This window comes from Tenrec ecaudatus, chromosome 1, assembly GCF_050624435.1.
Source record: "Tenrec ecaudatus isolate mTenEca1 chromosome 1, mTenEca1.hap1, whole genome shotgun sequence".
In the NCBI taxonomy this organism is placed as follows: domain Eukaryota; kingdom Metazoa; phylum Chordata; class Mammalia; order Afrosoricida; family Tenrecidae; genus Tenrec; species Tenrec ecaudatus.
In genome coordinates this window covers 1,846,897-1,874,384 of record NC_134530.1, presented here as the reverse complement: position 1 = coordinate 1,874,384, position 27,488 = coordinate 1,846,897, and the positions used below count along the sequence as shown (strand labels likewise).

The 27,488-nt window shown below is 55.2% G+C and overlaps 2 protein-coding genes, 1 long non-coding RNA gene and 1 other non-coding gene across 4 annotated transcripts; 3 read left to right on the top strand and 1 right to left on the bottom strand.

Moving 5' to 3' along the window:
* Nucleotides 1-307: 307 nt before the first annotated feature.
* Nucleotides 308-412, top strand: LOC142438178 (U6 spliceosomal RNA). The gene has a single exon (XR_012782606.1). It is a non-coding gene; the product is annotated as a U6 spliceosomal RNA (small nuclear RNA).
* A 3,710-nt stretch (nucleotides 413-4,122) lies between these two features.
* LOC142442942 (uncharacterized) lies at nucleotides 4,123-13,741 on the bottom strand. Its single transcript, XR_012783490.1, has 3 exons — nucleotides 13,377-13,741; nucleotides 11,487-11,562; nucleotides 4,123-10,276 (listed from the first exon to the last, which is right to left on the bottom strand). It is a non-coding gene; the product is annotated as an uncharacterized LOC142442942 (long non-coding RNA).
* SCAMP4 (secretory carrier membrane protein 4) lies at nucleotides 13,580-27,282 on the top strand. Its single transcript, XM_075544429.1, has 7 exons — nucleotides 13,580-13,665; nucleotides 20,765-20,815; nucleotides 22,456-22,584; nucleotides 23,106-23,262; nucleotides 24,388-24,489; nucleotides 25,236-25,353; nucleotides 25,793-27,282. Exons 2-7 carry the CDS (start codon nucleotides 20,809-20,811, stop codon nucleotides 25,970-25,972), a joined length of 693 nt encoding a protein of 230 aa, XP_075400544.1. The 5' UTR covers nucleotides 13,580-13,665; nucleotides 20,765-20,808; the 3' UTR covers nucleotides 25,973-27,282.
* Nucleotides 13,606-19,644, top strand: ADAT3 (adenosine deaminase tRNA specific 3). The gene is made up of 2 exons (XM_075544369.1): nucleotides 13,606-13,665; nucleotides 18,589-19,644. The coding sequence occupies exon 2, from the start codon at nucleotides 18,603-18,605 to the stop codon at nucleotides 19,632-19,634; it is 1,032 nt and encodes a 343-aa protein (XP_075400484.1). The 5' UTR covers nucleotides 13,606-13,665; nucleotides 18,589-18,602; the 3' UTR covers nucleotides 19,635-19,644.
* Nucleotides 27,283-27,488: the final 206 nt, after the last annotated feature.

Sequence of the window (27,488 nt, the reverse complement as noted above, 5' to 3'; positions counted from 1 at the left end):
TTTAACAGTTATTAGAGGAAGAGGTGCATGCTGCACTGAAAGCATTAACAGAAGAGCAAGGTTCTAGGAATAGATAGAATATCAATTTATTTTTTAAAGATAATTTTACTTGGGCTCTTACAGCTCTTGTAACAATCCATACATCAACTGTAGCAAGCATGTTTGTACATATGTTGCCATCATTATTTTCAAAACATTTACTTTCTAGTTGAACCCTTGGTATCAGCTCCTTTTTTCCCTCCCTCCCCCTCCCACCCTTGTAACCCTTTGATAACTTATACACTATTATTTACAAATCTTACACTGAGTGCTTGCTTTGGCAGCACATATACTAAAATTGGAACGATAGAGAAGATTAGCATGGCCCCTGCGCAAGGATGACACGCAAATTCGTGAAGCGTTCCATATTTTTAAAGAAAAAAAAATCTTACCCTGATTGTTGTTTCCCTTCCCCCACTGTTTCTGTTGTTCCTCCCCTAGGGGTGGTGGTGGTTCTGTGTCAATCATTGTGATCGTTTTCCCCTTCCTCCCCTCCTCTCCTCACCTTTCCCTTACCCTTCTGGCATCGCTACTCCCATTTCTGTTTCTGAGGGGTCCATCTGACCTGGATTCCCTGCAGAATATCAATTTAAAGGTTCAATACACTGGTGAAGCAGTAGTACCCACTGGTCTGTAGCATGGAATTTGGAAGACAGCCACCTGCTCAAGCCACGGGCAGAAATCCATAGTTGTACCCATCCCAATGAAAGGCGCCCCAGGAGGACGTGCAACTTATTGAATAATATGATATCACAGGCAAGTAACATTTTGCTGAAGGTAATATTTAAAGAGTGGCAGTAGGTACACCAGGAGGGTGCAATTCAAGCCAGAAAATTCAAGCTGGTATGTCGTGAGAGGTATCAATACTTTTGTCAGATGGATCTTTGTTGGAAGCAGAAACTGCCAGAAAGATGCCTACTTGTGTTGCATTGACTACACAAAGGCATTCAACTCTATGGATATAGCCTTGAGAAGGATGGGATTCCAGAACACTTCATTGTGTTCTTGCAGACCCTGTGAATGAAAGAAGAGGCAGTCATTCCGACAAAACAAGGGAACACTGGATGGCTTAAAATCGGGAGAGGTGTGAATCAGGGTTGTATCCTTTCGCCATACTTATTCAACCTGTATGCTGAGTGAGTTAGTTTATTGTGCCAACAAGGCCGATAAACACATGTGAAGCCCACAACAAAATACTGCCTCGTCCTGCACCATCCCGACAGGCCTTGTGTGTCCTCTTTTTGCTGACCTGTTTCCAAACATGGTGTCCTTCTCTCAACAACATATCCAAAGGACATGAGACAAAGTCTTGACATCCTTGATTCTAAGGAGCATTCTGGCTGTACTTCTCCCAAGACAAATTGTTTTTTTCTAGAGCTCTTAATACTTTTTAATTTTTATTTTTAGCTCTTAATACTTTTCAGTACTCTTCCTCAGCATCAATTCTCTGGCCTTCCTTATTCATTGTCCAGGTTTCACATGTATATGAGAGCCAAAAACAACCACCCAAACCCAATGCCTTCTGGTTAATTCTTACTCAGAATCACCCTATCGGGCAGAGTGGAACTGTTCCTTAGGGGTTCCAGGACGCTAAATGAGACAACTGAAAATATCATGCTTTGGGGTCAGGCACACTAGTGCCCAATGTGACAGCTTTTTCCTTTAACACTTGAAAGAGGTCCTTTGCTGCAGATCTGTAGCAGCGGAACAGCTAACTCCTGAATGCCCCGGAGACCTGTGGCAACCCTTCCATTTTGCGCTTGTGCTGGACTCTCCGTGCTCTGCATCTGGGCGCTCACTTCGCTCTTGGGGAGAGAGGCACATACTTCTTCACGGGAAAGGGGCGAGGAGATTGGCTAAGGAGGGGGGCTGGGAACAAAATGAAGAGTGAGGCAGACTGGGACATCTCTGAGGAGGCGGCAGGGCCATGTCTCTGAGGAGGCAGCAGGGGCATGTCTGAGGAGAGGGCAGGGGCGGACAGGGCTGGCAGGGCGCAGCCTGGGGGCAGGGGGTGGAACTAGCAAGCCTATGCACCTGCCCCATCCCAGGCCCCACTCAAGCCCTGGTCCCGAGGGCAGAGATGAGCCCGCGGTGCAGCTCTGTCCACCGTCCGCCTTCCCCAGGGCCCGGCTCCGCTCAGGGGCGCAGAGGGGCCGTGCCTGCCGTGCCGGAGGAAGGGGTTTCTGGTTTCCTGGGGGGCCGCTCTCTTCCACCACTGGAGTAGGGGCACCCCCAGAGCCCCAGCCTCAGGAACTCAGGAAGGCCTGGCAGCATGGACTGGCACTGAGGGCGACGCCCACCATGGTCGCAGCGCTGCCGCTTAAGACAGCCCCCAGCCCCCAGCCCTGGGCGAAGCGGAGAAGCCTTGGTAGCACAGAAGCGTCTGCGTGCTGAGCTGGTAGACAGCATGTCAGTGGTTCGAATCCACTAACCCCGCCGTAGGAGGAAAGCGAGGCTGTCTGGCTCCCATAAAGATATAAGAATTTCAGGGAACTCCCAGGGGCCGTTCTAGCCCTGCGAGATTGGTGCTGTTGCCATCTTGAAACTCCCAATAGCTCTGGAGCTTGAGGCTGCCCCTTAGGCTGGAGCCAAGAACAGAGCGGCCTCATCCGGGGTCTGGGTGAACCGGGGGTGGTGAGAGATAACCCCTACATGCAAATCTGCCTTCACCGACCCCACCCAAGGGAAGCAGTGAAGGTGCTGGTGAGCAGGAAGATTCCTCACAGCCAGGAAGGAAATGGGGGGGCAGTCACACCAAAATAGCTCCACTCAATCAGCTGGTCAGGGGTGGGGGCAGGGATGTGAGATTTGACTGGGGTGAAATCGGTGGAGAGGGCCCAGCACCCCAGCACCCATCCCTCCTCTTCCCACCCCCCCCCTACCCACTCACTGCTGGCCTTAAAAAAAGGCCATGTGGGGAGCTTTGGGACTTCTTTTGTTTTTCCTCGTTTAAGGTATAAACGGAGAAGAAAAGATCGTCCAGAATAAAATGCAGAGACTTTCCCCCGCATTGGGCGGACAGTGGCCCTGGTGCAGAAGCTGTCGGAAGACAATGAAGTGATCATTTCAAAAATGGAAGCCTAACCACGGACAGCAAGGCGCACACCTTGGGAGCAGGTGCTCCACGAATTTGCACGGACATACCTGGCCTTCCCAGGAACCTGGTGTCCGTGGTTACGAGAGGGTCTCCCGACTACTCAGTCAGCACTTTGAAATCACCAGCTTTCTACTTCCGTACACAGTGCCCCTCTCAGAGCCCCCGGGGGCAGTTCTACCCTGTCCTGTAAGGTCACTAGAGTCACCATCAACTCGATGGCAGTGGGTTTTGTTTTATAATCCATAGGCTATTCATTCTGATGTCTGGTGTAAGCAGGGACCAAGATTTTTTTCCTCCTGAATATAAAATGCAGATTTTTTCCCCTTCCGGTCAACACTGCTGATGGGGTCGGCCCTTCTCGTGGTGAGCCTGTCGTGTGCATTGTGGGATGTTGGGCCGTATCCCTGGACTCCACCCACTCGATCTCTGGAACACCCTCTTATTGTCACAGCATCAAATATCCCCTCCTCTGGTTTTCAAACTTGAGCTTGTACCAGACTGCAGGAAGGCCCATCCGGTACAGCCTGGAGTTTCTGGTTTTGTGGGTGCAGGGTGAGGCCCCAAGAACCCGCATTATTTCCAACAGAGGATGCTGCATCTGGCTGCGGACAAGCCCCAGCTCTGCCTCTCAGGGTGACGGTGAGCGAGGTCTCCTTGCTGGGTGCTGGTGCTGGGGGTGTACAGGGAAGGAGCTCCAAATACTCATTCCAGCAATACTGCCTTTGGCCAGCAGGTGGTGACGTGCCCTCTGCTCTTTGGAGCGTGGGAGAGGGAGGCGCTGGGGCCTGGCCAAAAAAACAATAAAAGGATTTCCTAGGCTGTAAATGTACTTTTAAAAATAGTTTATTGGCATCGACTTCACATACCATACAATTCAATCGTTCAGTCGTATTAAGAAGAGTTATGCAACCATCACCACAACCCATTTCAGAACATTTTCTTCTTCCCCCCCCCCCCCCTCCGCCCCACACCTCTTCATCCTCCCCTGGGCAATTATTAATCCAGTTGCTGTCTCTGGCCTGGATTTCACACGCAGAAAATAATCAAAAACACAAACAGGGAGTAAACCCACAGCAATGACTAGACAACACAGAGAAACGCCTCAGACAAAAAGCAAGCTGAACATGCTTAAAAACGGAAACAACTTTAAAGTGGGTCAAGAGGGAGATCAAGTGATAGGGTATTGCCTTTTAGCTGAACACAACCATCTTTACTGTGCTGTGGGCCTGATCGTCACGTCCCTGGACAATATTCAGAGGGGATTCACTGGAAGCTTCCCCCTTGTGTGGGCCTTGCAAGTGGATTTTGGGTAGGCTGTAGATGTGTAGAGAAGCGCACTTCCTCATCCTTCTCCTGAGTAGTGGCTGGTGGATTTGAATGACTAACCTTGTGGTTAGCGGCCCAACCCTGTGCACCACCAGTTTCTATGGGGCAGGCTGCCTATTAAAATTCACAGACAGGCGGTATGATTGTACAACACTGCTTGATATGGTTGAACTACTGAATGGTAGGATGCCTGGATGATGTGTTTAACAAAATTGTTTAAAAAACAAAAGACTCCACTACCGTAGAGTCAATTCAGACTCACAGCACCCCTATATAGGGTCCCCGAGGCAAGGCTGTAAATCTTTACGGGAGCAGACAGCCTGATAGGTCTACCAAGGAACGGCTGGTGGGATTGAACTGCCCACCTTGTGGTTAACAGCACAAAACCTAACCCAGAGTTCCATGAGGGCTCCTTAGGCTTATAGTTCCTAATAAATAGTTCCATGAGCACCCTAAATTCTTTGGTCAATGTGTTAGGCTGGGTTGACTAGAGAATCAAATCCAGGGCCACTCATATATGGGCAAGAAAGAGTTTTATATCAAGGAGTAATTAAGCATCAATAAAACATTCCAGCCCAGTCTAACTCAAGTCCATAAGTCTCATACTAGTCCATACATCCAATACTAGTCAATAAATCCCTCCTCGGACTCACATAGCTGGTGGGTTAAAAGTTTTGTGGATCCAATGGTGGTGGAAACATCTCAGGTTTCAGCGTGGCTCCTCAACAGAAATGTGAAAACAGAGAGAGGGGCTGGTTTCCAGAGAGCCATTTATCTCGGTTTCACACCCAAATGTGGTCATCAAGCTGGGACATGATTGACTAGCTAAATTCCACCCATATCCTCTTACAGGTGCCATGTTGGCACACAAAAAAACCTAATTATCACAGCCCACCATGGAAAGGAGGGAAGAGTCAATCAGAATAAAATTAGTATATACTGAACAACAAGTGATCTAAAATTGATGGCGAGCAGGATGTAGGAGGCCTGGTTGGGCTTGATCAAGGGCAATGTAACCGAGATAAATTACTAAAACCCAAATGAAGGCTGAACATGATAGTGGGACCAGAGGAAAGTTAAAACGAAATAGAGGAAAACCTAGGAGGCAGAGGACATTTTTAGAGGTCTAAATACAGGGATGTACATATGTAAAGATATTTATATGTGATGATGGGAAATAGATCTATGTACATATATTTATAGGTTTAATACTAAGGTAGCAGATGGACATTGGTACTCCCTCAATTCAAGAACATTTTGTTCTATTACCCTGGCACTCCAGGATGCTCACCTTCCCAACACAATCGCTGAAGACAAAGTGGGTGCATGAGCAAGTGTGGTGAAGAAAGCTAATGGTGCCTGGCTAGCAAAAGATATAGCGTCTGGGGCAGCGGTTCTCAACCTGTGGGTCACGACCCACTTGGGGGGTTGAACCACTCTTTCACAGGGGTCTCCAGATTAATAACAGTAGCAAAGTTATAGTTATGAAGTAGCAACAAAAATAATTTTATGGTTTAGGGGCCACCACAACATGAGGAACTGTATTAAAGGGTCGCAGCATTAGGAAGGTTGAGAACCACTGGTCTGGGGTCTTAAAGGCTTGAAGATAAACAAGCAGCCATCTAGCTGAGAAGCAACAAAGCCCACATGGAAGAAGCACACCAGCCTGTGTGATCACGAGGTGTTGATAGGAGCAAGTATCAGGCATCAAAGACCCAGAACAAAAAAAAATCATACCATTGTGAATGAGAGGGAGTATGGAGTTCAGACCTAAAGCCCAACTCGACATCCCTTTACAGAAGGGTCACGGGGAGGAGATGAGTCAGTCAGGGTGCAGTATAGCACCGATGAAACATACAACTTTCCTCTAGTTCTTTAATGCTCCCTCCCCACCATTATGACCCCAATTCTACCTTACAAATCTGGTTAGACCAGAGCATGTACATGATTACAGATAAGAGCTGGAAACACAGGGAATCCAGGACAGATAAATAACTGGAGTAGTCACACCAGGAGGATAAGGGGAAGGTGGGAGGACAAAGGGGGAACTTATCAAAATGATCTACCTATAGCCCCCTCCCAGGGGGATGGGCAACAAAAACATGGGTAAAGGGAGACATCGGTCAGTGTAAGACATGAAAAAAATATATATATTATCAAGAGTTCATGAGGGAGGAAGGGTGAAAGAGGGGGGATAAAAGAGCTGATACCAAGGGCTAAAGTAGAAAGAAAATGTTTTGAAAATGATGATGGCAAGAAATATACAAATGTGCTGGACACAATGGATGGATATATGGATTTTGATAAGTTATACGAGCCCCCAATAAAATGATTTATTAAAATTTTTAAAAAGTAGTCTATACTTGAGGCAAATGTACTCACCAACCACAGGCACACAGACCTTGAACAAACCTACATCAGAGAGCTAGGGAAGTCCTTCACTGCCCACACTTTCTTCTGCTTTTTAAAAAACTCAACCCCAGCTCATTGTCATTGCTTGTCTCCTGTGACACGGAGCATCCTATAGTCCCTGCAGATGCACCACGACCCACGTGTAGAACTGCTTCCTTTACGTTTCTGAGGCTGTCGACTTTCTGGGAGCAGCCAGCCTCATCTTTCTCCCTAAGAAAGGCAGGTGGATTCAAACTGCTAACCTTGCAGTTAACAACCCAGTGCATAAGTAACCCGCTGGGCCATGAGGGCTCCTTGAATCTAAGCTCAAACATGCATTCATTCTGTCAATGAACAAACATGTGGGGTATGTTTTATCTGTTGGAAACCAATGGGTTTGTGCAGGTTTGGTATCATCTTTATATTTAAATTTCTGTCTCATCTTGAGTAGCCATGAGTTCAGCTTCCAATATAATTGAAAGACTTAAATGGAGTGGGTAGGAGGGGTTAAGACCCAGAACTGAATTCTTCCCTTGGGTTTCTATTTTGAGATCAACATTAACTTAAAGGGGGGCGAGAAAGTTTATTGTGCCAACCTGGCTGATAAACACATGTGGGGGTTAATTGAAGGGCGAAGAGATAAATGGCTTAGTGAGCCTCCCCTTTCTAGTTCTCGGGTCTCTTGCTTTGTGATGGTCAGACTGGGGTGCAGCTGCCTTAGCTAGTTCCCTGCTTTAGCTGGCAAGGCTCACTTTCTGCAAGACATCCCTGAGGAGAAGCCACATGGACCCACCCTGATGCAGCCCTGGGTGCTGGAGCAGCCGTGTGGAAGCCCCTGCCAGCACTGAGATGCTTACACATTCACTGACTCGGCTGTCCTCCTGCAGTTGGCATTATTGTGTGTGTTTTGCAAGATGGAGGAGGACTTTGTGGATTGGTTTTGGACATATGGGCTAATGTTGGACCGACCTGTGGGCTTGGGCAGCAGTGGGTTGGGATGTTTTGTTTTTTGATGTGCACTTACCCTTTATATAAAACTCTCTCTTTTCCATATGAGTTTCTGTGGATTTGTTTCTCTTAAGTACCCAGATTGACACAGGGGGGAGGGGGGACAGCAGGAAGCAAGGCCTGGAAGGCCACTGGAAAATCAGGGAATGGAGAGCCTCTGGCTCACAAGGGGGAAATCCCATTGTGCAAACAGTCACCATGAACCACCCAGATGATAGCTTCCATAAGGTGCACAGAGCACTCAGGCTGTGTGTACACCAGGACCACGAGTGGGGTGTGCACTGACCTGCTAACCCCACTGCTAGTCAGTCATGGGAATCCACCGGATAGAGATGAGGCTTTCTCTCCCATACAGATTTGGCTCTGAAACACAAGGGGGCCGGTCTACTACACTGATTTATAGGGGAGCTATATAGTCAGAATCGCCTTAATGGCAGTGAGTGACTTAGAGTCTCTGAAACTTACAGGGGCAGTTCTACCAGGTCCTATAGGGTCACTCTACGTCAAAATCAACTCGATGACACTGAGTCATTGGGACATTTCTAGTGATCTATGGGGTAGCTAGGAAGAGGCCCTGGGGGCATATTGGGCTATGCACTGAGTTGCTAACTACACAGTCTGAAGTTCAAACCCACCAGCAGTTCCTCAGGAGAAAGATGAGGCTGTCTGCTCCCATAAAGATCGACAGCCTCAGAAACCCAGGTGGGCAGTTTGGCTCTGTCCGATCGGGTGGTTATGGGTCTGGATCCACTCGATGGCATGAGCGTGGGTTTGAAGAACCAGCCTTTTGAGATCTAAAGGGCAGCGTGCCCTCCAGGAGCCAAAGTTCAGATGGCAGGAAGGAGGAGGAAAGGGGAGTGGGGACTGAAAACACTGGGAGGACGTGGGATGTGGCACGGTGCAGTCAATGGCATGAAGCAAAAGGTGTGTGACTTGTCGAAAACAGAACTGTTCTATGCGCTCTGTCCGCCTCCACCTGGTTCACTATGAAAAAGGAATGTTCAAAGGATGGTGATTTCTAAAATAAGGAGCTTTCAAACAACATACCTGGTAGACTGGATTGAAAAAATAAAAAGTAAGTGTAACCTAGGGTCCTATCCCTCAATGTAAGACTTGACTGTGAAACCCTGTTCTGTTGTGTCCGGGGAAGCAATTATGAAGTAACTTTGAGCTATAAAACCCCACAAACAAACCAAACTCACTGTTACCAAGTTGATGCTGACTCAGCCACTCTATGGGACAGGGTAGAGCTACTCCTGTGGGTTCGCGAGACTGTAACTCTTTGTAGGAGTAGAAAGCCTCATTTTTTTCTTTGGCAGAGCAGCTGGTGGTTTTGAACAGCTGACCTTTTGGTTAGCGGCCCAAAGAATAACCACTATAGCACCGGGGCTTCTGTCTCAGTGATAAAAGTGCACTGAAACTTCTAGATAAATTAATTATTTAGTATAATAAGGCCTTTAAGTTATTGCTTCTTCATGGGATCCTATAAAGTGCCCCGAAGTTGTTGTTGTTGATGTCAGGCACCATCAAGTGTGCTCCGATGCATAGCGGCTCTGTGCACCGCAGAAGGAAACCCTGCACGGGCCTGCACCATCCATGGATGCGGCCAGCGTCTATCCATCGCATGGAGGCCCTTCCTCTTTTCTGCCGCCCCTCCACTTTACCAAGCATGACGTCCTTCTCCATGGACTGGGCTCTCCTGACAACACGTCCAAAGTATTTAAGACAAAGTCTTGCTATCTGTGGTTAGTTTATACTCTGTTGTCAATTTGAGAGGATTAAGAGTGAAGGGGTGGAGATTAGCCCGTCCAACAGATCGCTGCTTGATGACCTCATTTGGAGGGGCTAAAAGATAAATAGCTCATTGGAGGTGGGATACATGCGCACTCCTTGGGAGACATGGCAGCTGACAAGATGAGACAAGGCTGATGGCAGCCAGAGCCTTAAAGCCATGTGGAGACAGACCCTTGACAGCGCTGAGATACTTCTACCACCACTGGACCCACAAACCTTCCCACTCACTGGCCTGTGTTCTTCCTGCATTTGGCTTCATTACATGTATTTTATGAGTCTGAAGAGGGCTTTATAGATTGGTATCGGACATATGCGCTAATATCAGACTTAAATGGGCTTGATTTGGACTGGACTGGGATGTTTTCTCAATATTCAATTGTTCTTGTATATAAACCTCTTTCTTATACACACGAGTGTCTATGAACTTGATTCTCTGGTCCACCTAGACTAACACACTATTCTTGCCTCTAAGGCGGACTCTGGTCATACTTCTTCCAACACAGATGAGTGTGTCCTTTAAGCAGTCCACGGAATTTCAATCGTCTTCTCCAGCCCAACATTCGAATGCATCCATTCCTCTACGGTCTTCCTTCTTCAGTGTCCAACGTTCACAGGCATAGGCTGCAATGGACCACACCATGGCGTGGGTCCGTGAACCTTAGTCTTCAAAGTAACATCCTGGCTCTTCAATGCTTTAAAGAGGCCTTGGGCTGCAGACCCAAAGCTGAGTAATAATTGCTCACCTCTGGATGGTGTTACTCTAAAGGCCTGGTAGTAAATAAGTACTAACCCACACTAACTTAAGTGAAACCAAGCAAACCGAACCTGCTGCCACCGAGTTGATTCCAACCCGTGGCAAGTCTATAGTGTTACTAAAAGTGGGCAGTACTGCCCCATTGCTGTTAGGTGCCACGGTCGAGTCGATGGAAGTGAGGGAGCGACCTGTGTGCCAGTTCTTACACTATGGTGGCTTCCCCATTGCCATATTGCCAGACAGGATGCCCCCCCAGTATGTTAAAAACACCCGGGCTGGAACTTCCAAAGACCTGACAATCTGTGGTGGGGGGTTGAGTGGTGGAGCTTCAAAGAGTTGGTTGGAGAACGGAATCAAAAGGGGATTTTTCAAGGAAGTGCTTTTGAAGCCTTCCATTTCCAAAAGTTCACCAGTTGGGGGTGGGGGGAGGAGAACCTTAGGCATCACCGCAGACTGTTGTCTGACTCGCTTCCTGTGGACAGATCGCAGGGTGGGGGGAGGACGTCAAGTGGCAGGCCAGCCAGGGTGAGGGCGTTGCTGGTGCTCTCGGTGAAATGGCTGGAGTAGGGCCAGCAGGTCACTGTGCACGGGGCCCACTAAGCAGCTGACATAGACGGAATGTCAGAGGGGATGCCGTGCGATACAGCTATGAGTGGCCAAGGAGCGCCCAGTGTCACCTGGGCTCACTTGCTGCCTATAGGCAGCCTAGCCCCGCCACCTTTGCTTCTCACCCAGCCCTGGTGGGATCTTTGGAATATTCTGTGCTGCTCAGAGACAGCTCTGTGATCGCTGTCTCCCTCTGGGAACTGCTCGGTATCGTACATGCTACTCCTATTGCAGTGTCTCATTGTTAAACCCACAGTTCAGGATTATCGTGGGACTTGAGTGGTGGAGAGGACCTGGAAAAGGACAATGCTTCCCCAAATGTGCACTCTGGTGTCAAAGTTCATAATCACGATGTACTCTGAGGACAAGCGAGGTGTCACCGAGATCACATGCGTGGCTGCTGGTCTCCCCACTGGGGTCACCTTTTAATACACGTCTATTGTCCTGATGGTGTGGTGGTATAGTGGTTACCTGTTGGGCTGTGATCCACAAGGCAGGCAGTTCGAAATCACAGTGGTCTTCTGGAGAAAGGCGGGGTTTTCCACTGCTGTAAAGAGTTAAACAGTTTCTTTGTGAGCAGTTTTGCCAGTTAGTAAAAATACACACATAACAATGTGTCCAAGGTAGAAAACCTTCTAGAATTGAATGTGGTGACAATTGCACAACTCTTTTTAATATGGTTGAATTGTACGATATGTGGATAAAGTGCTAATAGAACTGTTAAAGAAAAAAGGTACGGTCTCAGAAACTCACAGGGGCTGTCGCGATCCTTTTTTATAGAGAGTCACTGTGAGTCAACATCACCCCATGGTGGGGCGTCGTCTCACTTGCAGTGAGTGAATTGGCTCCACTACTCCAGGGCACAGGCCAGTCTGAGAGGTTAACACAAGGATCCCAGCACCCCTTAGAAAGAGCAGAGAGGCCCCAGGGGGAACCTACAGGATGGAGAACCAGAACAGCAAGTGCATCTGTTTCTGTCCTTAAATGCCTCCCACACACATATAACACACACACAACTGGGGCACTGAATTACAGCACAGGCCATTGTGATCTTTGCCCTACTGGGCAGGGTCCAGTGGATTTTCTCCACCTCCCTGTCCCGCCGTGGAAGTGGAAGGAAGTCTCCCCATCCTGCTTCTGGGAAGAGACTGGGCTGAGGGGGCCCACAAAGGGAAACACCTGGAGCTTATGAAACCGCCCACAGCAAACCCACGAGGAGAGGCAACAGGATGAGCAGCGAGACACCCAGAACAGTGGTTTCGGCTTGGTCCCTGGAGGCTGCGGGCAGGCGGTGTCTGGCAAAACCAGCTCCTCCTCCGCGGACTGACTTTCAAGATTGTTTTTTGCAATCTTCCCGCACCAGAGGGGTGTGTGTGTATTTTTGACTTTTGATTGTGAATTGGCTGAAGGCTTACAGGGCAGATTACCGGTCTTACATTCAACAACTTACACACAGCTTTGTTTCAATTCCTCCACGGTCACCCCCTCGGTGTCCCAGCCCTTATTTCTCTTTCTTCTCAGGTTTCCTGTTTGTGTTCCTCTTTTCCTAGAACTCTGAACTCTGTCCCTGGGGAAAGGTCACCCTTCAGATGTTAAATGGTGGGTGAGTCGAATAAAGGGGCGGGCTCAGGTTCCAACCTGAAGGAGGGCTGTGGGTCCTGCTCTTCGGGTCACCTTGATCTCTGACCAGTACACCTTTCAGGAGCCGTGGTGGGGGTAGTGGTTACACAGAGTGGTGCAATCCGCACGGTCAGGTCGACAGTTAGAAACCATCAGCAGCTCCCCAGACCAAGACTGGGCTTTCTACTCATGAGCCAGCGTGGACTCCACGTCAATGAACTCTGCTCTGCCCAGCTCCTCCAAGGGTCTCCCTACCTTTTTTCCTCCCTGGCCAGTCTGTGGCCAATTGCTATGGGGAAGGGGGGGCGGGAAGGCCAGTGTGTTTTGTACTGACTTCTCCCTGCCTGGTTGTCACAGCATTACCCCCACTTCCAGGAGGCCTGCAGAGGCTTCCCGTTTGCTGGGGATCCTGGGTGAGGTGCCTTTGGGTGGCTCTGCCCACCCCATCAATCCCTCCATTGTCACCCCTTCTGAAGCGAGCATCCCAGCCCGTTTCTCTTTCTCCTCGGGTTTCCTGTTTCTGTTCCTCTTTTCAGTGGTGCCCAGGAGGCCTGTTCGTCTATGGGGCCGACCGGAACAGAGGCCTGCGACCCCACCCATGGGCCATTCCTCCCGAGCCACGTGACACCACTGGGTTCGCCAGGGGACGCTACGCAGGTGTCATGCCCCCTTTCCGCCCTTATCTCCTCACTTTACTCCTCTCCTGTTGGCTCTTGGAGCTACGATGATGTCAGGACCCACCTGGCCCCGAAGCAAGCCACACTGGGCGTGCGGAGCGGCGCCGCCAGCGCGGCGCTGGAGGCGGTCACGTGGCCACAGCTCTGGCGAGGGGGCGGGGCGCGCGTACGGCGCGCGCGGGGCCTTCTGGGGATTTGAGTCCGGGCCCCGTCTCCGCCCTGCGCCGCCGAGGCCGGCGAAACTACGTTCCCGGCGCACTTTGCGGCGGCAGGAGGAGGCGTGGCTGCCGGGCAGGAGGGCCGGTTGCTAAGATCTCGTGAAGCGCTGCGCTGATACGGGCCGTCTCTTTCAGGTAAGGCCGCGGGTAGTGGTGGGCCTCGCTGCGGGGCTCCGGACGGGGAGCGGGGCTCTCGGGCTTCTAGGGCGCCGGCCACGCGGGGCGCCAGGGTGCGGCCAGGCTTGGCCTGCGCGGGTCGCGGGCCAGCGCGCGGGCGCGTGAGAGGGACGCCGGGCGGCTCTGCGCGTGTGCGTGCGCAGAGGGTGGGTTGGGCCGCGGGACTCCCACTCCCATCCCTCGGGGGCCCGTCGCTTCCATACGTGCGCGCGCCCTTGCTCCCCTGCGTTGGGGACCCCATAGCCCCAGGCCGCTGGTCTTTGCGGCCAGCCCCCCCGCCCTCGGCCCCCCCGCCCTCGGCCCCCCCGCCCTCGGCCCCCCCGCCCTGTGCTCCCTGCCCACGGCGAGCTTGGCTCCATACATGCCACCACTAATGAACCCCAGTACTTAATGGCAAGTTTAGAGACTTAAGGGCTTCTAAGTAGTGAGATCTCCCCTGTATCCCAAATGCAGGAGAACTACCAGAGGGGTCGACCATTTAGCCCCAAATACCAGACACCACATGAAATTTGACTTTGTGGTGTCCAGTGTCAAATGCTCTCGTGTTTGTAGGAGAAGCCCTCAAATACTGCACGGGACACGCATTTTTGTATAAGATACGGCCAAAAGACACCACTGCCGTCAGGTAGATTTGAACTCATAACACCAAAGCCATATTTGCAGCGGTTTCGACTTAACAGGACAGAGCAGAACCTCTCTGGAGGGTTTGCGAGGCTGTAGCTCTCGACTGGAGCAGAAAGCTGGCTTGGTGAGCCGTTCAACTCCTAACCCGCTGCTGCTCCTGTCGCTGTTGTCAGATTCCATCTCAACTCAGCGATCCCGTGTACACCAGAACCAAACACCACTCGCCCTGCCCTGTACCATCCTCACCATTGTTCTTGTGTTTGAACCCTCTACGGCTTCTTAGAACCAAAAACTCCCTGCCACCCAATCAATTCTGACTCATAGTGACCCTATAGGACAGGGCAGCACTGCCCCTGTGAGTTCCTGAGACTCCCTCTTCACAGGGGTGGATACCCTCATCTTTCTTCCTCGGAATGATTGGTGGTTTTGAAGTGCTGACCTTGCGGTTAGTAGCCTGATTTGTAACCACCATGCCACCAGGGCATCTCCACTACAGCTTCTAGGACAACCTTACATGGGGCTACCAAGACTGTACATCTTTAGGGGATCAGATGGCTAATCTTTCTATAGAGGTGCTAGTGGGTTTGAACCAGTGGCCTTGGGATTAGTAGCCCAATGCTTAATCCACAGCACCACCAGGGCCCCTTGCTTCTATGGACTAAAAACTCATTTTATCTTAAATGCACATTTGAGGGGGTGCCTCACTTGGGGAACTTGTCAAAAATGAGGATCCCTGGTTTTCCTGTGGTTCTGGTGGTAGCAAAGGGTTGAGCAGAGGCCAGTGTGCCAAGCGGGAGGTTGAGGCTGGTGGCCAGAGCCCAGTCATCGAGTTGATGCCCACTCATGGTCATCCCTGTTGATGTACAGCCTCAGGGGCCTTCTCGGGACTCCTCCACTTGGTTCTGCAGGACTCCTGTGGAGGGGAATAGATGCTGCGGAGGTGTGCTTTTAAGTAATTCAAAATAGCGTAGCTCGGAGTTGAGCATACTGTCATCAGGCTGCCAGGCCCCATTCTGTAATGGTCACCACTGTTACAGAATGCTATTGCACTGTGACCCCTGGGGTGTTGACACGTCTGAACCCCCCACCAGCACCCATGACCACCACCCTCAGTTCCAGTGACAGTAACCTCTAGGCTGATCGGCCCCTTGAGCAGCCTTCAGGAGGACTCTGTCTTGGGCAGACACACCCTGGAGTCTCCCTGGGACTTGGCTGCTTTTCCTTCTGGGGCTGATAAGATAAGGTCAGCCCACACGCCCTGTGCCCAGAGCCTGACTCAGCTGAGCAGAGGTGTCACCACTGGACAGGCCCCTGCTGGGGACAGCTGTGGGACAGCTAGAGGATAGCTGGCTCAGGGACCTCACTGTGGCTCCGGTGCAGCCAGCCCAGACGCTGGTGGCCCCATCATGGCCATCATCACCTCAATCAGCTCCAGGTCTTCACCTGGCTCCTCCGCAGGTCCCTCCAGACCAGAGCGTGGGTCTTTTTAGCTGGCCTCTCCATACTGGAGGTACAAACGTGCAGTTTGTGCCCAACTACCAACGTTGCAAGCTTGGCAGTTAGAATCCACCCGTTTGTCCAGCAGAAGAAAGCTTGGCGGTCTGATTCTGAAGTGACGGCAGCCAAAAGCCCTGTGGGGCTCAGTTCTCCTCTGACAGGCTGAGCCGCATGGACGACCGCAGGTTTGGCTCGGAGTCAGGGTGGGTGTGCTGTTAGGGCTGATGCTTAGGGACAGACAGCCTGGCAGAGCACATGGATGGAGCAGGGAATAAGCAACATGGGCTCTGGAGGTGGAGCCCCCAAAGCCCAGGGTCACAGCTCAGACAGTGACCACCAAGGCTCACCAAATGGCCTGGGCCCGTGGAGCCTTCCCTCTGCAGGGTGGGGCTAGCACCTGTCACCCCTTCCTTCGTGTAGCACAGAGAACAACCTCAGGTGCTGGGGCCACCATTGGGGCCTTAGGGTGGTGATGGCGCTCTCTGCGGCCACTTGAGGCCATCCCCCCGCCCCCGGGTTTCATGTTCAGTAGCACTTTTATTGAGATGTTCACATATCATGATCCGTGCCCCTGTAAAGTGTACCCAACGTCGAGTAACTCGGTGCATTGCAGGTGCAGTTGCTCCCCAGGGTTGCCAGGATTTCTCCCGCTGTGGACCACTGGTGGGTCTGAAACCACGGGCCCTCTGGAGACGTTAGCTGGGGGCTTGTGTTCGTGGCTGGAGCGCAAAGCGCTCAGTCTTACTCCCCTCTGTGCAGCTATCAGCACTAATTCCAGAACATCCCACCACCACAGAAAGAGCCCTGCACCCGAACCCTCCCCAGGCCTGGTCACACCACTCTGCCTGTGGGCCTGTGCATGGTACTTCAGACTCGACAAGGGGGCTTCAGAAAGTTCTGGGGGCAGGAGGGACAGTGAGTTTCCCCGTGCGCTTCCTCTGTGTGAAGCCCCTCTGTGTGTGTCTAACATCTGCAGCTTGTCCGTGTTCCCATGAGCTTCTAGGCCTCGCCCTTCTCTGTGGGTGAGCAGTGCCTGTTGGATCTGGATGGATGGGGTGTCCCCACCTTTTGCTCCTGTGAACGTGTGTGCAGGTTTCTGTGTAAACGTGCTTTTACCACCACCACCCATACCCTTGAGAGGATTGCTCTCCCCGGCCCCTAATTCTAACACTCAGCTGGCGGCTGGCCAGCCATCTCCTGACAGCAGCTGCGATGTTTAAACTGAATCAGACAGAGGTTCAGTCTCAGTGAGACAACAAGACTGCATTTGTCCTTGGCCTTGGAGACAGGGTGTGTGTGGTGGGGGCTGGCAGGGCCAGCTCTATGGATTGGGGATCATGTCTGTGGTGTGGGAGGCCGGGAGGGGCAGCCTTGCAGACTTCCCCGTAGACCCTGCCTGGCACGGGCCTTGTGCTACAGTGGCACCGGGCGCCCGGGGGTCTGTGAAGTGTCACCTCTTCACTTTGCCTCGTGTTCTGGCGCCATGAACACCGGGGTCTGTGTGTGCCAGACTGGGGGAGACGGCCTCGTGGCGCCTGCTGAGAGGAGAGCGAGTTGGGGGAGGCGTCAGAGCTGATGAGAGAGAATCATCACCAGCATTAATAGCCCAAGGCTGATTCCCACGAGATGGGGGTCCGACATGCCTCCACCTGCCAACCGCCTCACCAGTTCTGACACCTGCCGTCCCTCCCACAGCAGCTTCTCTGCTTCTCTACGGTTTCATAATTTCCACAGTGGCCACACAGAACTTAAAATCCATCCTCGTGGTGATGGCAGCCGGCACTATTAGGGAAGGAACAGTTGACCGCACAAGATCAGAAATGTCTGGGGTACAGTTCTTCAATCAACACAGTCTCTTCTCAGCTGTGCCCATAGGCAGGCCTCTTTCTAGCCTTCAGCTGTGGGCTCACCAGGTCTCTGCCCTTCCCAGACAAGTCACAAAACTCTTACTCTGCTGACCAGGGCCTGGAGGCACCATCTCTGCCAACAGGCCTCCCTTCAAAGGTTCTCGCTCGGGATCTTGCTCCCTGGCCTGGAGAGCCTACAGACACCCCCCACATCCCCACTGGCCTCTGCCTCCTGCCTGCTTGTGGCGCCATCTCTGGAGTTGCTGCGCTCTCGCCCTGGGTCTGGCTCCTGGGTCTAGGGGTTCTTACACAGGAACCCTGGGTCCAAAGGACAGGCTCCACTCCTGGCTCTTCTTTCCCGTCTTTCTGAGTGGTATTGACCTCCTTTTCCCTGCCTCTGGGGTGGCTCAGGTTAAACCCAATGGGTTGGGGAACTGGCCAGTCCCCTCCTTAGGGCTTCACATAGTTCTCTGCAAGGCTCTGCCCCTAACAGCATGCCACGCATCTTATATGATTATGAGCTGGCATAGCGGTTGTGAGTGGGGCTGCCATCCATCTGCCAGTTTGAAGGGGGAGAAAGGCAACCTGATGGGCGGAGGACTTCCAAGACTGGCAGCCTTTTCCAGGGCAGCGGATCACTCACTGGGCAGTTCCCCACTTAGTCACCCTAGAGGGCAGGGCAGAACCACCCCCACCCATAGCCTCAGCTCCCTCTGCACCGGCCCCACGACCTGGGCTGTCCTCGGAGTACCGACGTGTGCGTGGATTGCATCTCCATAGTCATACCGGCACAAGCAGCGACGGCTGACACTCGGTGCCCCGCATGCGGGTTTGGTGTGCGCCCTGCGATGCTGCTCCAGGCGAACTCCACTGCCGATGACGCCCTGCCCTGCTCCGGTCTCTGTCTCCACAGCGGGAGCCTGGAGGATGGAGCCACGGGGGAACCAGGAAGCTGGGAGTGTGGAGCTGGGGCCGCCGTGGCAGGCGCTCCCCGTCCTGTCGGAACAGCAAAGCGAGGCAGTGGAGCTGGTGCCCGCCTTCGCCGCGCCTGTGCTTGATCCGCGCCAGACCTCCCGTCTGGTCCGCGAGGTGTCCGCCGCCCTCCCGCTGCCCGGTCAGCCGCACCTCAAGCGTGTGCGTCCCAACCCCGACGCGCAGCGCCCGCACGCGCTGGAACTGCTGTTGTGCCTGGCGGGGCCGCGCCCGGGCACACGCACGCTGGCCGAGCTGCTGCCACCCGCCGTAGATGCGCGCGGCCTCGGGCCGCCCTTCTTGGCACCTGTGCCCGCCCGACCCCCGCTGACGCGCGCCCAGTTCGAGGCAGCCCGGGCGCACTGGCCCTCGACCTTCCATGAGGACAAGCAGGTGACTCGTGCTTTAGCCGGGCGACTCTTCTCCGCGCAGGAGCGCGCCCGCATGCAGGGCTATATGGAGCGCGCCGTGCGGGTGGCGCAACAGGCAGCGGCACAGGGCCTGCGGGCCGTGGGTGCTGTGGTGGTGGACCCCATCTCGAGCCGTGTGCTGGCAGCTGGCCATGACTGCTGCAGTGACGCGAGCCCCCTGCTGCACGCCACCATGGTGTGCATCGACCTGGTGGCCCAGGGCCAGGGCTGCGGCGCCCACGACCTCGGGCCGCACCCCGCTTGCTGGTTCGCATCAGCCACCGCCCCCCAGGGTGTGCGCCCGGGCACGGTGCGGAAACTGGAGCGTGAGGACTTGGACGGACTTCCTTACGTGTGCACTGGCTACGACCTGTACATCACTCGTGAGCCCTGCGTCATGTGCGCCATGGCCCTCGTGCATGCCCGTATCCGCAGGGTCTTCTACGGCTCACCCTCGCCTGATGGCGCCCTGGGCACCCGCTTCCGCCTGCACGCCCGGCCCGACCTGAACCACCGCTTCCAGGTGTTCCGTGGCGTGCTAGAGCACCAGTGCTGCGCCCTTGACCCCGACACGTAGGCCCCAGGACCCTGTCGGTGACCCAGACAACCTCCACAGCGCACATGATCCGTGGACCTGTCTTGCCGCTGCAGAGTTTGTCTCCGGACCCACGCCTGCCTGCAGAGGGCAGTTGAATTACGCCGCCCCACCCCCTGGTAACTAAAGCTCAGGTTTTGTGGACTCGCCCCATCTGCTCAGAGCCACTGCCTCGGACCAGCCTGCTTTCAGACATTGGGCTCCTGTGCATCGCTGTCTGCCGTGCCCGCTAACCATGCTGTGACTGGTACCACCTGGGACCAGCCTCTTCTGTCAGACACCCCATCACCACCCGTAGCTCTGTCTGCCCATGCCCACCACCAGGCAGTGACTCAGGCTGGCTCCTGCTCAGAGCTTGTTTTCCAGGGACGAGCAGGTGGGGCCACCTGCACTGCACCCTGCCTGGCCCCCGAAACTCTTGCGCCCAGCAGCCCCTGTGGGCCCGTACACTTGGCCTCTGCCTTTGCTGTCGGAGCACTTTGGTGTGCAGAAATAAACAAGTGAACCTGGCTCGTGTGTGTCCATGGAGTGGCTGACCCACTGGGGCAGGGCCTTGGGTGCACCCCCAGGCCAATCAGCTTGTGAGGCAGGCCGTGTCCAGGGCGTGTGCCATGGTCCAGGGCTGCCAGGGTCCCCAGTGCCCACCGTGGAGCCGTCTTTCTGCTTTGTGTATTTGGAAAGAAGAGCTGGGGTCGAGCCCAGCTGGGTGTGTCTGCTGCTAGCTGACCTGGCAGGATCCAAGCCCTCCTAGCCCCCATGGTGAGGCGTGGTCAAGAGGCATGCATCCTAGCTCCTGGCATAGGTTCAGCTCCGTCTGCATGTGGGTGTGAGGGCCGGAGAGGCAGTACCCCTCATCTCAGGCGTGGGATTGGAGACCCTGAGGACATGTGTGTCAGAACCTCCCCCCTTCCCCAGCGGCGTGTGTCCTGAAAACAGGGGCCTCACTCACATTGGACAGGGTCCTGACCCCTAGAGACTCTGGGCATGAGAAGCAGAACCCACAGCAAAGAGCCCAGGAAGGTGGGGGCAGTGTCCCCGTCCTGCCATTGAGCCCCTCACAGACGCTGGTCCCCTCTGACCATGGGACCTGATGCCCCTGTCCTCTCTTCCAGGTGGGCCGTGGCTTCAGCTCCACGCCGTGTTGGCCACCGCAACCATGTCAGGTGAGTCCTGCTTCTCGTTCCCTCAGAACGTGTCACAGACAGATGGCATCCCTGTCTGCCCCCATGACACTTGCCCTTACCTAGGGCGCCTGCTCAGGAGCAGACCCCTCCCAACAGTTGGGTGTCTGAACCCTATGTTCAGAGCAGATCTCTCCAGATAACGGGTTCTGGTACCTGGACCGTGAGCGGACTTTCCTGACACTGGGGTCCTGGGCCACCTCTAGGGGAGCAGGTGTCTCCTGGCGGGGAAGTACACTGCTCACTACCTGCTGTGGGTGCCATGGTGCCGGCTCAGGCAGTGGACTGAACCCCCACAGGGGTGTGGCATGGACACTGGCAGGTCCCGTGGACATGAGTAGCTGGCACAAAGGAGTGCCCCGCAAGGTGGACGTCACCCACAACTGACCTCCCTGCCTTGCTCCCTAGCTCCTCATTCCTAGGCCTGGCTGGCATGGTCCTGCCCACAGGCCTTTTCTTGACTGCTCCCTGCCCTGGACTGCCCTTCTCACTCTGGCCTACTTCTCACTCTGGCCTCCTGTCTGTCCCCCTTGCGGCTGGCCACCAGAGGGGACCTGCCCGTGCTTAGCCTACAGGTCTCCCACCTCCCTTGGGTCAAAGGCCAAGTCCTCTCCGAGGCCCAACATCCTGCTCCGTCTGCTCCAGCCATACGGGCCTTCTCACTGTTCCCCCAACCCACCAAGCCATCTAGCCCCAAGGCCTTTGCACGGACCAGGCTCTCAGCCAGGAGTGCCTCCTCAACATGGTGTCAGGCTCCTTTCTACATCCCATAGGCCTTTGTCCCAGAGCGGTCTCTTGAGTGAACCCTAACTTAAAACAGCTGCTCGCCTCCCATCCCTGTGCCTCCCCACCCAGAGTGTGCATGAGACTGGGCCCCAGCTGTCTTGTTCCCCATCCTGGGGAAGGGTCAGAAGACTGTCCAGGGCCATTGTTGACTGTCCTGGAACGGGCCTGAGCCATCCCTGATGGTCTTAGAGAACCTGTGCTCTCCCCTGAGTGCACATGCCTCACCTGGGGCTGCTGGGACATCGCTGCCTGCTGAAGAGGGCTCCGAGCCACCACATCTACAGCCTTCAGCCTGCAGGTCTCGGGAAACGAGACGCCTGCCTCTTACAGCTGGCTCTAAGGCCCATCGTCTTCCACTCTTGTTTCCGTTCCCACAACCCCCATCTACCTCCAACTCTCCTGCCTTCCTCCCATAAAGCCCCTGTGACCCCATGAACCCATGGTGATCAGGGTCACCACCCGCCTCCAGACCCCACTGCGTCTGTCCGTCTGCAGGGCTGTGTTCTCCAGCTCCAGGGCTCGGGCTCATCTTGGGGCTGCTGTCCCCAGCCTGGCCCTCACTTGCTGCTGTCCCCTGCCTGGCCCTCACTTGCTGCTGTCCCCGACCTGGCCCTCATTTGCTGCTGGCCCCGGCCTGGCCCTCACTTGCTGCTGGCCCCGGCCTGGCCCTCACTTGCTGCTGGCCCCGGCCTGGCCCTCATTTGCTGCTGGCCCCGGCCTGGCCCTCACTTGCTGCTGTCCCCGGCCTGGCCTTCACTTGCTGCTGTCCCCGACCTGGCCCTCATTTGCTGCTGGCCCCGGCCTGGCCCTCACTTGCTGCTGTCCCCGGCCTGCAGAGAAGGAGAACAACTTCCCGCCACTGCCCAAGTTCATCCCGCTGAAGCCCTGCTTCTACCAGAACTTCTCCGACGAGATCCCCGTGGAGCACCAGGTCCTGGTGAAGCGCATCTACCGCCTGTGGATGTGTGAGTCCTCGTGCTGCCCCAACGCGCCCCCCACCCCGCCTGTCAGAGTGAGCAGGGGGTCTGCCTATGGCTGTGTGATTTCCCTCACTGTCCCAAATATACCCCCAGCTTGTTAGTGTGCGGGGGAGTGCATGTGGATGTGAGTCTCCTCTGCCTAGCTCTCCTACGCCCTGTCAGGAAGCTCCCAGACCTCCACACATGGGAGCTGAACAATAGAGAATGGCCACACCCCTTGTGCCCCCTGAAGATTCCAAGGGTATGGGGTGGGGGGTCATGCCTCCCCAAGACTGACCAACTACTGGCCATACAGTCTCAGTGAGGGCCCCTGGGTTTCTGATGAGTCTCCCCAGGGGGCAGTGGATGGAGGGTCACCTCGCTTGACCCTTGCCAGCAGGGTGAACAAGAGGCTTGGACCCTGGTGCCTGGCTGGGAATGGCCCTGTGGGGAGAGCAGTTCAGGCGGGGTCATGGGAGGACAGACGCGGCCCTGCCAGGCTCAGGCCTTCCTCTCCCTCCCCCCAGTTTATTGTGCTACCCTGGCGATGAACCTGGTGGCTTGCCTGGCTTGGTGGATCGGTGGCGGCTCCGGGGCCAACTTTGGCCTGGCCTTCCTATGGCTGCTGCTCTTCTCGCCCTGTGCCTACGTGTGCTGGTTCCGACCCGTCTACAAGGCCTTCCGGTGAGTCCACCCAGGCCCAGCGGCTGCGCTCGCTGTCTCAGGGTAGAGCTCACAACCCACCTGCTTGACTTGTCTGCACAAACGCAGGCTGAGTGGCTGCGAGCCCACCCCCACCCCCACCCCCACCCCCGCACCATAACTTTGGTCGAGGACCAACCCCTGCCCCCACCCCCCACAGTTGGCCGTTCTGCATGGCTCCCCTGTAGGAGTGGTGAACCAACTTACTCCCATGTGGAGGGCCCAGGGCCAGGACCAGGCTTCTGGCACCAGCAGCGTGCACAGGCACTTTGCCCTCTTTGCAGAGCTGGGCCACCAACACCAGTGTCCTTGAAGGACATTCCCACCCACACCACTCTGCAGCTTAGGGATGGCCCTGACTGCCTACTGTCCTGCAACAACACAGAGAAGCAGGCCAGGGAGGGGTCATCTCCCCTCACCTGGAGGAGCCTGTGAGGTGCGGGGGCCCATGGCACACACTGGGCCGTTGTCAGGAAAGTTGGGTTCAGGTTGCCCACACCCCACAAGTGCCCTGGAAGAAAGGGCTGGCTGTGTTTTTGCAGAGCAATCTCTGAGTCCCTCCCACAGAGCACAGTGCTCCTCTGACCTTGGACCCCATCCTGGACCCATTCCTCTCTGACCCATCGCACCAGGGAAGCACATTTAGCTTCTGTCCTGCGAAAGACGGAGGGGGGGGGGCACACAACTGCTCAGCGGGGCAGTGGCCTGTGTGCCCTGCCTGAGAACATAGGCCTCCATCCTGAGAATCCACTCAGCGCAGGCTGTTGGGCCAGTGTTGGACGAGAGTGCCAGGGTCAGGACGTGGTTCTCACCCTGAGCCGCACAGCCTCGGCTCAGTCAGGTTTGGGGTGATGCAGGTGTCTACTAGTCAGAGACTCAAGTTCACCCCGAGGCCGCTCGAAGAGAAGCCTGGCACTCTGCTCACAGAGCTTGGGGACCAGCCCAAAACCTCAGGGCCAGGGTTGCCCCTCGCTCACCATCCTGTGAGACGGGCACCCTGGCATCAGATGTGCTGGCCCAGCTGAGTAGGGTGGTGGGTCAGTGATGTAGTCACCGCCCAGGTCCCAAGTCTTCTCTCACCGCTGAACCAGGTCTCCCCCCCCTTAGGGCCGACAGCTCTTTCAACTTCATGGCGTTTTTCTTCATCTTCGGGGCCCAGTTCGTCCTCACCGTCCTCCAGGCCATCGGCTTCTCCAACTGGGGCGCGTGGTAAGTGGTGAGCTCTGCTGGCGGCCCTGCACTGCCACTGGGGCGCAGGGATGGCTCTGTGACTGCACCTTCACCACTCATGTTGTAGACCCAGCCTCATGATTCTGGGCTCAGGGGAGCTCTGGCCTGCAGCCTCCCCGTCCTGTGGGCGCCCATAGACCGCCCTCTATCCCCACACCTGCCCTCATGGGCTAGGGCTGTCCTGCGGTTCCATGGACGGCCACTAGGGGCGGTGTCATATTGTCTTTCCTGGTCCGGATGTTTTAAACCACTGAGGAGGGCTTGAAATCCACCCAGCAACAGTGCCTCATAGGGACTGCCCCCACCCCCCAAAACTTAACCCCTCCCCTCACTCCAGCCCCACTCCAGACGCAGGCCTCGCCTCCCTCAGACTGAACCACAGCCCTTTCTCTCGGGCTGTTGGTTCCTTTATATGGTGGGGTTCCTGACAAGTCCTGTCTAGTTCCCACTGTTGGGTCAATTACACGGTGGGCTGTAATTAGAGTCAGGTTCAAACCCAGAAGCTGCTCTGAGAGGAAAAGAGGAGGCTGTGAGGTCTTTGGGGACCCTCCCTGAGGAGCAGTACCCCCCGTTCCAGAGGGGCACCGTGAGTAGAATGGACTCTAGCTGTGAGTGTGTGTGAGTCTCTTCTCATGTGAGCCACCCCTCTCTGCACACCTGCCTTTGTGTGCTGGCTCCCTGCTGAGGGACTGTGGCCAGGCACCCATGCTCTCTGTCCCCCACAGTGGCTGGCTGGCCGCGATCAGCTTCTTCCAGACCAACGTCGGGGCCGCCGTGGTCATGCTGCTGCCGGCCATCATGTTTTCCATGTCGGCCGCCATGATAGCCATCTCGCTCATGAAGGTGCGTGCACCCAATCCTGCATCCCCTGCACTTGGTCCTCCCCCAGCCCCTGGGCAGCAGGCCTCCAGAGGGGAGCGGGAGGGACCCTCAGTGTGTGCCATTGGGGTGATCCTGATGCACTGTGGCCCACATGAGAGTCCGATACGGAAAAGCCTGGAGGCAGAGAGCCTCGTCTCCCACAGAGCACAGTGGTGGTGGGTTAGCAGGCCTGAGCTAAACGCACGTGGTGGCCAAGCACACCCTCAGGGCGGACGGGGGAGGGCTCTGCACGCTCGAGTTTCCACGGACCCTGTTCCCTCCTAGTTGTGAAGAAGGAGTATGACTTTGAAGAAGAGGACGCACACACACACTCACATATCTCATTCTCACACTTACATGCTGACGCATACGTTCACCCTCCACTCACACCCTCATCTGCCTGCCCTCTGTCACCTTCCAGGTACACAAGATCTACCGAGGGGCGGGCGGAAGCTTCCAGAAGGCGCAGACAGAGTGGAACTCGGGCACATGGCGGAACCCACCATCCCGAGAGGCCCAGTACAACAACTTCTCAGGGAACAGCCTGCCAGAGTACCCCACCGTGCCCAGTTACCCAGGCAGCGGTGGCCAGTGGCCCTGAGGGAGCTGGCTATTTGGCCCTGCCCCCCACTTCACTGCCAACACCCCTAGGAGGTGGGCTGGTGGGGCCATGCTGTCTTAGGGTAGGGTGGACTCCGCTGCCAGGTCTGGGGTCACACTACATTCATCTCGCTCCCTAGAGCGGATTCAGCTCAGCACTGCCTCGGACACCCTGTCTCTGCTGTCCAGCAGGGCCCCATGGCTTCTCCCCATAAAGCCCACCCACAGTCCTATGTGTCCCACTCAGCCCTGCCCCCTCAAGGTCCATTGGGACCCCCTGCAGGGGAGGCGACAGAAGGCAGGCCTTTGTCTCCTCCACAGCTGTGAGATGCCCCACCCCCACGCCCACTGCTGTGCTCTTTGCCTAACAGCTCCCCGTGGGTGTGTTTGACAGCCTGCGACTGCCCCCTTGGTCCCCTCTGCCCACAGCTAGAGTGTCAGTGTGGACTGACCCTGGGGCTGGTGGGACCACCCTGTCCCCTCCATCTGGCCATCTCTCAACTCGCTGCCAGGCACTCTTGCAACAACTTCTTTTGACCTGGATAACTGAAGGACTGTAGGATTGGGGATCTCAAACCCGGAACCTCTTGGATCCTGATTCATGGTAGATCCACTCATGGAGTTGCGAAGCAAGTGGCTGGGGCCAGGGTGAGGCAGCCCCTCCTCAGAGTGTGAGTCCTGGAAAGACAGGTGGTCTGGCTTGGAGGAACAGACACACTGTGGCCCCTGGGCCCTGACAGACGGCTCCAACCATGGTCTGCAGGAAGCACAGGGCCTGCGAACTTCTTGGGAACCCATTTTCTAAGAGCCTTCCAGAAGGAAACGGAAATGATGAATTTGTGCCTTATTGAATCTAACCCCAGTGGGAAGTGCTGGGCATCTCAACTAACTGCCCAAACTCATTGCAGGGGATGGTGTGGACCTGAAGCCCCATTGGGCATGGGGTGTGGGTGCCAGGGAACCCTGCTTCCCAGTATATCTGACATGCCCGCTGAGCCTGCTACACCCCATGCTCCAGTGCTGACCCTCAGCTCCTAATTATCCCTCCAGGACCCCCCGAATTGCCTTATCCCCCCCTCCCCTGCCTTGGTTCCTGTATATGTCTTTCCCAATGGCCACGTGTGCCAGCAGCCCCTCCGCTTACAGGGATGGCTGGGGACGGACCTGGGCGCAGGTGGGACACCTGGCTGCCGCCGCCTGCCTGGGTTGGGGGCCTGTGTGGGAAAGGTGCACCTTCGTTGTTTTATTTTGATATGTGAAAAAGTGCCCTGGGAATGAATAAATCTTTCCGTCGCGCGGCGCGGGCAGGTGTCCTTTGTGAGCATGTGTGCGGGCCGCGTGCTTCTCGGCCTGGCGCACCGCGTGGCTCTGGGCGCCAGGTGGCGGCCTTGCACCTCCCTGCAGGGTCCGGCTGTGACGCCCGCTCCTGCGTGTGGGTGGAGCCTCGCTCACTGCAGTCACCCAGGGACGAGCAAGGTCTCGGTTTTCCTCTGAAAGACCCCTTTTATTCCCGCAGA

Bases quoted from the DNA above. Each gene is read 5' to 3' on its own strand.
- ADAT3 (XM_075544369.1), top strand. From the start codon at position 18,603: ATGGAGCCACGGGGGAACCAGGAAGCTGGGAGTGTGGAGCTGGGGCCG.
- SCAMP4 (XM_075544429.1), top strand. The intron at 23,263-24,387 runs GTGAGTCCACCC...CCCCCCCCTTAG, and splicing joins CCCGTCTACAAGGCCTTCCG to GGCCGACAGCTCTTTCAACT. The intron at 24,490-25,235 runs GTAAGTGGTGAG...TGTCCCCCACAG, and splicing joins TTCTCCAACTGGGGCGCGTG to TGGCTGGCTGGCCGCGATCA.